The sequence below is a fragment of the Miscanthus floridulus genome, chromosome 7 (assembly GCF_019320115.1).
Source record: "Miscanthus floridulus cultivar M001 chromosome 7, ASM1932011v1, whole genome shotgun sequence".
Taxonomy (NCBI): Eukaryota; Viridiplantae; Streptophyta; class Magnoliopsida; order Poales; family Poaceae; genus Miscanthus; species Miscanthus floridulus.
Genome location: NC_089586.1, coordinates 48,633,193 through 48,644,079, shown reverse-complemented (window position 1 = coordinate 48,644,079; position 10,887 = coordinate 48,633,193). Strand labels below are relative to the sequence as shown.

Sequence of the window (10,887 nt, the reverse complement as noted above, 5' to 3'; positions counted from 1 at the left end):
CCTTAATCTATCACATATATCATCGTTCCAAACTCGATCCATTCTTATATGACCGCAAATCCAACGCAACATACGTATTTCTGCGACACTTATCTGTTGAACTTGTCGTCTTTTCGTAGGTAACATTCTGCACCATACAACATAGCAAGTCTAATCGCCGTCCTATAAAACTTGCTTTTTAGCTTATGTGGTACCCTTTTGTCACATAGGACACCAAATGCTTGGTGCCACTTCATCCACCCTACTTTGATTCTATGGCTAACATCTTCATCAATATCCCCATCTCTCTATAACATTGATCCTAAATATCGAAAGGTATCCTTCCTAGGCACTTCTTGACCTTTCAAACTAATATCTTCCTCCTCTCAAGTAGTAGTTCCGAAGTCACATCTCATATACTCAGTTTTAGTTCTACTGAGTCTAAAACATTTGGACTCCAAAGTCTCCCGTCATAACTCCAGTTTTTTATTCACTCCTGTCCGGCTTTCATCAACTAGCACTTCATCGTCCGCGAAAAGCATACACCAAGGGATGTCCCCTTGTATGTCTCTTGTGACCTCATCCATCACTAAGGCAAACAGATAAGGACTCAAAGCTGACCCTTGATGTAGTCCTATTCTAATCGGGAAGTCATCCGTGTCTCCATCACTTGTTCGAACACTAGTCACAACATTGTTGTACATGTCCTTAATGAGCCCGACGTACTTCGTTGGGACTTTATGTTGTCCAAAGCTCACCACATAACATTCCTTGATATTTTATCATAAGCCTTCTCCAAGTCTATAAAAACCATGTGTAGGTCCTTCTTCTTCCTATACCGCTTCATAACTTGTCTTATTAAGAAAATGACTTCCATGGTTGACCTTCCGGGCATAAAACCAAATTGGTTCATAGAGACCCATGTTATTGCTCTCAAGCGATACTCGATAACTCTCTCTTATAGCTTCATAGTATGGTTCATCAACTTAATTCCCCCGTAATTAGTACAACTTTGAATATCCCCTTTATTCTTGTAGATCGGTACTAATATACTTCTCCTTCACTCGTCAGACATCTTGTTCGATCAAAAAATATGGTTGGACAGCTTGGTTAGCCAAACTATAGCTATGTCCCCGAGGCATCTCTACACCTCGATTGGGATACCATCCGGTCCCATTGCCTTACCTCCTTTCATCCTTTTCAACGCCTCTCTGACCTCAGATTCTTAGATTCTCCGCACAAAGCATCTATTGGTGTCATTAAAAGAGTCATCTAACTGAAAGGTTATGTCCGTATTCTCATCATTGAACAATTTGTCAAAATACTCTTGCCATCGATGTCGGATCTCATCCTCCTTCACCAAGAGATGCTCCCTTTCATCCTTAATGCACTTAACTTGGTTGAAGTCCCTTGTCTTTCTCTCACAAACCCTAGCCATCCTATAAATGTCATTCTCTCATCCCTTCGTACTCAAATGTTGGTAAATATCCTCGTACGCTCTACCCTTTGCCACACTTACAGCTCGCTTTGCAGTCTTTCTTTGCCACCTTGTACTTCTCTATGTTGTCCACACTCCTGTCATGGTACAAGCGTCTATAGCATTCTTTCTTCTCCTTAATAGCCATTTAGACTTCCTCGTTCCACCACCAAGTATCTTTAGCCTCGCCTCCACTTTCTTTGGTTACTCCACACACCTCTAAGGCCACCTTTTGAATGTTGGTTGCCATCTTCTTCCACATGTTGTTTATGCCATCTTCTTCCTTCCAAGAGCTCTCTTTGATAATCCTTTCCCTAGATACCTCTGACGTCTGCTCTTTCAGTTTCTACCACTTTGTTCTTTCAATCTTAGCTTGTTTATCCCTACGGGCACGCACCTAAAAATGAAAGTCTACCACCAAAAGCTTATGTTGAGAAACAACACACTCCCTTGGTATCACCTTGTAACCCAAGCATGCTTGTTTGTCCTTTCTTCCTGCGAGGACAAAGTCAATCTAGCTAGAGTGTTGTCCGCTACTGAAGGTCACTAGATGAGATTATCTCTTTTCTAAAGAAAGTGTTGGCTATCATCAGGTCAAAAGCTACCGCGAAGTCCAGAACTTCCTCTCCCTTCTGATTTCTACTACCATACCCAAAACCTCCATGAACTGCCTCAAAACCTGCGCTCGTAATACCTACATGCCCATTAAGATCTCCTCCTATAAAAAGCTTCTCACGACTAGGTACAGCTTTAATCAGACCATCTAAGTCTTTCCAGAACTGTTTCTTAGCACTCTCGTCGAGGCCTACTTGGGGGGGCATACGCATTAATTACATTCAAGACCATATCACCAACGACAAGCTTGACTAAGATAATCCTATCTCCTTGCCTTCTCACTTCCACCACACCATTCGTGAGGCTCTTATCAATCAAAACTCCTACTCTATTTCTATTCGCGACTATCCCTGTGTACCAAAGCTTGAAACATGTATTGTCCACCTCCTTCGCCTTCTGACCCTTCCATTTAGTCTCTTGGACGCATAATATATTTACACGCCTCCTAGTCGCGGTATCAACTAATTCTCTTAACTTACCCGTAAGCGACTCTACATTTCAACTACCTAAACGGATCCTAGTTGGTTCGACTAGCTTTCTTACCCTTCGCACCCGTCGACTCATATGTGAAGACCTTTGCTCATTTTTCACTATACCGGGCGCCGATGTAGCGCACCACTAAGGAAGCGACGACCCGATCCTTGCTCACTTGACACCATGCCCAAATCGCAACACGGCACGTCACCAAGGGGGTGCCGACCCTACCCTTGCCCATTTAACACCACACTTGGGTTCCGATATGGCGCGTCGCTAAGAGGGTTACGCCCCAACGGTTTTCTTTCGGGTTTCATCTCCATTAGAATGGCTAGATTTAACGTTGGTTCGTCACGTCTATCACAACCCTCCTCCTTTACCACGGCTCGAGACCTGCTATGTTGAGACAATATAGGCGGAGTTCCCTGCTGTATTTTCTGTTAAGAAAAAACAGAGTACTTAGATTCATTTTCAATGTCATGTCTTATATCTTGTACCTACTATCTCATGTCATGTGAACAATCAATTGAATTTTGGCTAGAACAATGACTGTTCTGGCCTATAAATTACATGTCTTTCAAAATATCTCTTATGTCATGTGAACAATCATATGTTTTATCAAATCTTACCGTGTTATCAGCTTATTTGACGACAGAAATAAAGAAAAAGAGTTCAGGCTCCGTTCTTGGTCCGCTACTGTCAACATCAGACGCTATTTATTAGCCATTCTGTTCCGTGTCCAGTGGACAGCAGAGCCAAGTGAGCAGGAGAAGCTGGAAGCCCTCGGATTGCTGGCGCATGCTGACCCAATCAAATCGAGTCCAGGAGTCCAGCATGCACGGCGAAGCAGACTATCCAAGGCTGTCCGTTGAGCTTGGTCTTCTCCGCCACCTCGTCGACCCTTGTCCTTTGTAAATGTCCACATCCACGTCCCTGCTCCGTCGTTCCCAACTCCGCCACCTCGGCCGCCACGCCTCCTCGAAAGAAAAGCTGATTCTTTCGAGGTTTTGTTCTCCGTACGTCGGCGATTGGCACTTTGGCAGGTGATTGTCATTCAGAGAGGCGTAAGCTTCACGAATGGAGTAACTGTTTCTGCCTTGCCGCCGGAAGTGAGGAACCAATGGCACTGTCATTGCGACTGCGAGGAGTAAGCTTCTCTGATCCTATCCTGCATTCATGCATTGCAATGCAATCTTTTGTGTCTGTCAGCTCTATCAAGTTCACACTGGAGTGGACTGAATCCCCAAGTTTCGATTGGTGATCGATCTTTGTCGAAATGTCTTACTCTGACAACTAAATTTCGTGTGCAGCACGTGCAGGGTTTCAGAACTGGAGATCAGAGCAGTTCATTGGATCGGATGACATTGTAACCTGCTAGTGCTAGCATCCTGCGCTGTAAAAAGGAAAGAAAGAAATGAAGCCCAGCGCAAGAGTTCTTGATCCTCTGGGGCCATTTCTACAGAAATGGAACAAGATATTTGTGATATCATGCCTTGTTTCAGTCTCCGTGGACTCGCTCTTCTTCTATGCCCCGGCGATCGATGGCGACAACAGCTGCCTGTATCTGGATGACAATCTTCAAAAGATAGCTAGCATCCTGCGCTCTCTCACCGATATCTTCTATTTACTTCGCGTAATATTCCAGTTCAGGACAGGCTTCGCAGCTCCCTCATCTTCTAGAGCGCTTGGTCGCGGTGTCTTGGTTGATGACATGTTGGCAATAGCAAAGCGGTATCTATCGACATATTTTCTGATTGATATCTTAGCTATTCTGCCCCTTCCTCAGGTACCCTATCTTTCAGTTCTGATGGTCTTATACTTACTATTACTAAAACACAGAAGATTGATTCCACAATTTTAAGGATATCAGGATGTCTTAACTCTGCACTTGACCTTGATGTTTTCTATCAGGTTTTTGTGTGGTTAGTGCGGCCACGTCTCCAAGGTTCAAAGATTATGACCGCAAAAAACATATTGATGTTCATAATCTTGTTCCAATATGTGCCCCGACTGACCAGAATAATACCACTCTACCTTGAAATCACGAGATCAGCTGGTACAGTAATGGATACGGCATGGCCGGGTGCTGCCTTTAACCTTCTAGTTTACATACTTGCTAGTCATGTAAGTCCTCTAATCATTTATCAATACTGTTGAAATATAAGTGATCTATACACCTTTTTTTTCTTATCATCTTAGTCTTTGGGCTGAACCACGGCATGCTAGAGGTCTCGATGTCAAATCTTGGCAGGCACAATTAAATTAAATAATTGCAACCTACTCGTAATTTCATATTTTGTTCGCTTGTCTTATAAGCTGTACTTTTTCAGCGAAGAAACAGTGTTTTTCTCTCACAACAAATCAACCAACAATAATTGTCTTTTTAGCAAAGTGAACAGTGTTTTCTCTCTTCATTAAAAAAGGGTTTTCATCTGAAACTATTCATTCTTTTCTCGATTCACACAGGCTAAGCCTCAAGATAGATTAACACAATTAATCTTGCTACATATCACATTGTGCATGACCAAGATAGTACTAACCGATGCATTGACTTCTTACAGGTCCTTGGGGCTCTTTGGTACATTCTTGCCATACAACGAGAAGACACCTGTTGGAGAGAAGCTTGTAATAACCAGGATGGTTGTGATCTGGCAACTCTATATTGTGGAAGTACTGCATTTGGAAACAATACTTTCTTACAAGATGCTTGCTCAACAAATGGCGGTGCTGATGTAGATCCAATCTTTGGAATTTATCTACCAGTTCTCCAGAATGTTTCACAATCAACAGATTTCTTCGAAAAATTATTCTACTGCTTCTGGTGGGGGCTACAAAATCTATGGTACACCACCAACCCACACACACACCACCACCAAAGACTAATGCCCTGGGACTTGTACTTATGTGTTGCCATTTGTATTGCAGTTCCTATGGTCAAAACCTTAAAACAAGCACTTACATATGGGAGAATCTGTTTGCTGTTTTTGTCTCAATGTCAGGTTTAGTTTTGTTTGCTCTCCTTATAGGAAATGTGCAGGTACAGTTTTAACTTTTAAACATTTATGAAATTTTAGTGTTATCTGTGCTTTTAGATTAAGTGTCAATTTATTTAAAGTAGATGTTATGTAGCTCTGTATTTGCTGTCTAGAGATGATGTCGCTCCTAGTAGGCTCATCCTTCGGGATTCTAGCCTTCCAAGACCTTTATAAAGAATCTCATGGCCTTATGCTGGACAACATAATCATGTTTGTTGCCTCTAATCTAATTGATACCGGTACCAGCTTGGCTATTATCTAACTCTTATCAAAATAGCATGGACTAAATCAACTTTAAGATCTTTGTTTCATTGTTTGCAAGAAATTCAAGTGACATTTTTGATACAATCCTGAATGAGCTAGCTATGAAAACCCATTTCTCTATAAGAATTGGCCATAGAGATTTATCCTTAAAATGATTCCGTATGTTTTGACTTCGTTGTACTTATGCTAGCTATATGCAAGAGGTCATTGTTTAAGGAGTAAGTCTGGACAACATGTTGAATTATATAACTAGTGATGATGTTTGACCTGATCATATTTCTCCAAATTTATTTTCTTTTTCTTGGTTGGATTGAATTGTTGCAGACCTATTTACAATCAGCCTATGGGTATATAGAGGAAATGAGAGTGATAAGACGTGACACAGAGCAATGGATGGCATACAGATTACTTCCAGAGCATATCAAGCAACGAATATTGCGTCATGATCAATATAGATGGCAAGAAACACAAGGTGTGGATGAAGAGGGTCTTCTTATAAATCTTCCTAAGGATCTCAGGAGGGATATAAAGCGTCATCTTTGTCTATCACTTCTCATGAGGGTACTACTTCCCTATACCTTTAAGCTTTATTTATTGATAGTCATAAGGAATTGCTTTGATCTTTGTCCCATTCAATACGTGAGACTCAAACCCATCATGATTCCGATGACAATGGCTACATGATTTACACACCATTTAAACGTTACACAGTGGTATATCAATTTCCATTTAATCGGCCGCATTTCCCATTTAACATTTAGCGTTTAGAATATAACTAGATAATATGTATCATCGACCAAAGAAATTAATTTAGTTAATTGACATTAATTCCATCTGGTGTTGCAGGTTCCAATGTTCGAAAACATGGACGATCAGCTCTTAGACACCATGTGTGATCGCGTAAAACCCATGCTGTACACAGAAGGAAGCTGCATCATTCGCGAAGGCGACCCAGTCAACGAGATGTTCTTCATCATGGGAGGGAGACTTGAAAGCATGACAACAGACGGTGGGCGAACGGGCTTCTTCAACTCCAATGTTCTCCAAGGCGGCGATTTCTGCGGCGAAGAGCTCCTCACATGGGCTCTGGATCCTGCTTCGGGCTCAAACCTTCCCAGCTCAACCAGGACGGTGAAGACGCTGTCGGAGCTCGAAGGTTTCGCCTTGAGGGCTCATCACCTGAAGTTTGTGGCCAACCAGTACAGGAGGCTCCACAGCAAGCAGCTCCGGCACACCTTCAGATTTTACTCCCAGCAATGGCGTACGTGGGCTGCTTGCTTCATACAGGCAGCTTGGCACAGGTATTGCAGAAGGAAGCTGGAGGATAGCCTGCATGAGAAGGAGAGGATGTTCCAAGCAGCAATCGTGACTGACGCCTCTAGTTCTCCCAGTCTTGGCGCGGCGCTCTACGCTGCCCATTTTGCTTCCAACATGGTACGGATCTTACGGAGAAACGCTGCCCGAAAGGGCCGTTTGCTGGAAAGAGTGTCTTCAAGGCTGTTGTTACAGAAGCCAGCAGAACCCAACTTCTTCGCTGAAGAATAGTGTGACCTTTTTTTTCTCGAACCACATAGGAGACCTACGCATCATTTAATTAAGGTAGAAAAAAAAATATACACAAGTCCAGAAAGACCCAAACCCGAGTAAAAAAACACCACTCACACCAACACCACTCATACAAAAACGGTTAGATACTCCTATGTGCTAAATATAGTTAGTTTGCATGTTTCCCTTATCCAGCAGCATGCGCGCAGGATCCGGCTTGTAGACTCCGCGCGCTTAGGACGTCGTGGCCTGGGACTCGCTCAGCCACGAACTGGAGCATGCAGCAATGGCCGGCGATGCAGTGCGTGGGGATGGACGCGCACACTCCTTGCGTCGTGCGCGCTTTGCTCGGCATGATTTTTTTTTGCTTCCAATAAATAGAATACAATGCATAAGAAAACGCTGCGCTTTGCAGCACCAAAACCTGTGTCCAGACTTCGCGTTGAGTTGTTCGCTCTTGTGTTCTCGTTCGCCCTCGGCGCTCGCCAGAGCTCGGCGACGGCCTTCCTCGCTTCTCGCGACTGGCAAGTGGTATCAGAGCTAGGTGCGAGGAATCTCGCCGTCGCCATGGTGTCTCCGACGAGACCTCGTGGCCGTTCACTGGCCGGCAAGAAGGATGACTCCAAGAAGACGGTCGGCGGTTCCAGCGGCTCCGGCAACAAGACGCCGAAACGCACGCCTTCACCGACTCACTCTCCCCCTCGCCGTTCGCGCACGCGCGGCGCACGCCGTTCGCGCACCCGCGACACACGCCGTCCGTGGGAAGTCGTCATTGAGCGGATCATGCGAGAGGGCAGCAGCTCCGGCAATTGGCCGCAGCTGACGTGGACGAACTACCACGAGTGGTCGCTCCGCATGAGGTTGAAGATGCAGGCCCGCCATCTGTGGGACGTTGTCGAGTTCGACGACGCGGACTACGACGACGACCGCAGCGCGCTCGACGCGATTTGCAGCGGTGTCCCGACAGAGATGGTCCCCATCATGGTGGCCAAGGAGTCCACGAAGGAGGCCTGGGAGGCCATCAAGACCCTCCGCATCGGCGATGACCGGGTGCGGAAGGCAACAGCGCAAACCCTCCACGCCGAGTATGAATCCATCGCACTCCGAGAAGGCGAGCCCATCGAAGACTTCGCCCTGCGCCTGACGGGGATCGTGCAGCGTCTGGCAACTCTCGACGACCTAGAGCCCGATGAGAAAGTGGTGGCCAAGTATCTGCGCGTCGTCCGCCCGTGGTACAAGCAGCTCGTAATTTCAATCGAAACCTTGCTTGACATCTCTCAGCTGTCGATTGAAGAGGTGACCGGAAGGCTCAAGGCGGCCGACGATGTCGAGCCCGCCCCGGCGCACACCGCGAGCGGCAAGCTGCTTCTCACTGAGGAACAGTGGGCCGAAAAGTACAAGGACACGGAGTCCCGCCGGCGTGGCTCTGGCTCCAGCGGCCGGGGAAAAGGCCGTGGCCGAGGCCGCGGTCGCGGCACCGTCGGCAGCGGCGACTCTCGAAATGGTGCGAACTCAGGCCGCGCCCCTCCGGAGGACCCATGTCAACGCTGCGGCAAGAAGGGTCACTGGGCCCATGATTGCCGTAGCAATAAGAAGGAGGAGCCGGCCCAATAGCAGGCCCACCTGGCCCAAGAGGAGGAGGCCACGCTCATGATGGCCATCGCCTCGTTCCCCTCCGACGTGCCGTCATAAGTTCCGCCACTGGCGCCACACCAAGCTCCCGCACCGGCGCTGACCCACGTCTTGCACCTCATCGAGCGCAAGGTGTTCGCCGCACTCGACTCCGACGTAGATCCGGATTCGAAGCGATGGATCATGGACACTAGCGCCTCCAATCACATGTCCAGGTCCAAGGCTGCCTTTGCCAACCTCGACACTGGCGTCATCGGCTCCGTCAGGTTCGGCGACGGCTCCATCGCACGGATCGAAGGGAGCGGCACCGTGCTCTTCACCTGCAAGAACGGGGAGCACCAGTCGCTCCCCAACGTCTACTATCTATCGCGCCTCACCGCCAACATCATCTCCGTCGGCTAGCTCGACGAAGGTGGCTTCCAAGTGCTCGTGGAGGAAGGCGTGATGCGTGTATGGGATGAGGAGTGCCGCCTGCTCGTGAGGATCCCACGGAGTCTAGGCCGACTGTACGTGCTCGACGTCACCATAGCACGGGCAGTCTACCTGGCCGTGCACCACGATGATGCAGCCTGGACGTGGCATGCGCGGTTTGGCCACATCAACTTCGCCGCGCTCCGGAAGATGGCACGCGAAGGGCTGGTCCGTGGCCTGCCCCTACTCAGACAGGTAGAGCAGGTCTGCGAGGCGTGTCTCACCGGCAAGCAGCGTCGGGCGCCGTTCCCACAGAAGGCGCTCGGGCTTTCGACCGAGGCATTGCAGCTTCTTCACGGTGACATCTGCGGCCCCATCACGCCTCCAACACCGAGCGGCAACAGGTACTTTCTTTTGCTTGTCGATGATTACTCACGCTACATGTGGATCGCCCCTGTTGCCGAGCAAGGATGCTGCCGCCGCCGCCATCAAGAACATCCAAGCTGTAGCTGAACGCAAGTCCGGGAAGAAACTGATCGCCCTGCGTACCGATCGTGGGGGCGAGTTCGCCGCGGCAGACTTCACCAACTACTGCGCTCATCTAGGGGTCCGGCGCGAGCTCACGGTGCCGTACTCGCCCCAATAGAACGGCATCGTGGAGCGTCGTAACCAGACTGTCGTAGGCACGGCGCGTAGCATGTTGAAGGCCAAGGCTCTCCCTGGCGTGTTCTGGGGGGAGGCCATGGCGACAGCCGTGTATCTCCTGAACCGGTCCTCCTACAAGGCCATCGGGGGAAAGACGTCGTACGAGCTGTGGACAGGGAGCGCGCCGGTGGTGCACCACCTCCGCATGCTCGGGTGTGTCGCCCATGTCAAGGTGACCACACCAAACCAAAAGAAATTGGATGATCGCAGCCGTCGCATGATCTTCGTTGGCTACGAACCCGGCTCCAAGGCGTACCAGGTCTACGATCCATTGACCCGGCGTATCCACATCAGCCGCGACATCATCTTTGACAAAGTAGGGTAGTGGCATGGACCGCTGACCATGACGTCGATCCCGATGGCTTTGTCATCGAGGAATCCGAGCCCCTGGAGCCTGCGGTGATCACCACTACTACAACAGCAGCTGTTGCGCCCTCGATGTCAGGAACTGCTTCGCCTACACCCTCAGCATCGACGCCGTCATCAGCCGTGGACATGTCCACGGTGACTCCCACGACCAGTGCCCCTGCGTTCGCGACGTCGAGCCCGGTGCCACATCAGGACATCGAGTTCGCATCGTCGCCTGGAACTGGAGCCAGCGAACTGCTGGACGCTGACCACGACGACGACATGCCCCTCCGGTTTCGCCACATCGACAACGTCATCGGGCATGCAACTCCGCCTGGGTTCGCAACACGGGACCTGGAGGAGCACTTGATGCTGGCAAGCGACGCCGAGCCGTCATCGTTC

General features: G+C 48.5%; 2 protein-coding genes across 2 annotated transcripts; both read left to right on the top strand.

Moving 5' to 3' along the window:
- Window positions 1–3,959: 3,959 nt before the first annotated feature.
- Window positions 3,960–7,389, top strand: LOC136463190 (cyclic nucleotide-gated ion channel 1-like). Its single transcript, XM_066462208.1, has 6 exons — window positions 3,960–4,331; window positions 4,457–4,669; window positions 5,107–5,387; window positions 5,471–5,582; window positions 6,169–6,405; window positions 6,691–7,389. Exons 1-6 carry the CDS (start codon window positions 3,960–3,962, stop codon window positions 7,387–7,389), a joined length of 1,914 nt encoding a protein of 637 aa, XP_066318305.1.
- A 783-nt stretch (window positions 7,390–8,172) lies between these two features.
- Window positions 8,173–9,003, top strand: LOC136465482 (uncharacterized). Its single transcript, XM_066464196.1, has one exon. It carries the CDS (start codon window positions 8,173–8,175, stop codon window positions 9,001–9,003), a length of 831 nt encoding a protein of 276 aa, XP_066320293.1.
- Window positions 9,004–10,887: the final 1,884 nt, after the last annotated feature.

Bases quoted from the DNA above. Each gene is read 5' to 3' on its own strand.
- LOC136463190 (XM_066462208.1), top strand. From the start codon at position 3,960: ATGAAGCCCAGCGCAAGAGTTCTTGATCCTCTGGGGCCATTTCTACAG. The intron at 4,332-4,456 runs GTACCCTATCTT...GTTTTCTATCAG, and splicing joins CTATTCTGCCCCTTCCTCAG to GTTTTTGTGTGGTTAGTGCG. The intron at 4,670-5,106 runs GTAAGTCCTCTA...GACTTCTTACAG, and splicing joins TTTACATACTTGCTAGTCAT to GTCCTTGGGGCTCTTTGGTA.
- LOC136465482 (XM_066464196.1), top strand. From the start codon at position 8,173: ATGCGAGAGGGCAGCAGCTCCGGCAATTGGCCGCAGCTGACGTGGACG.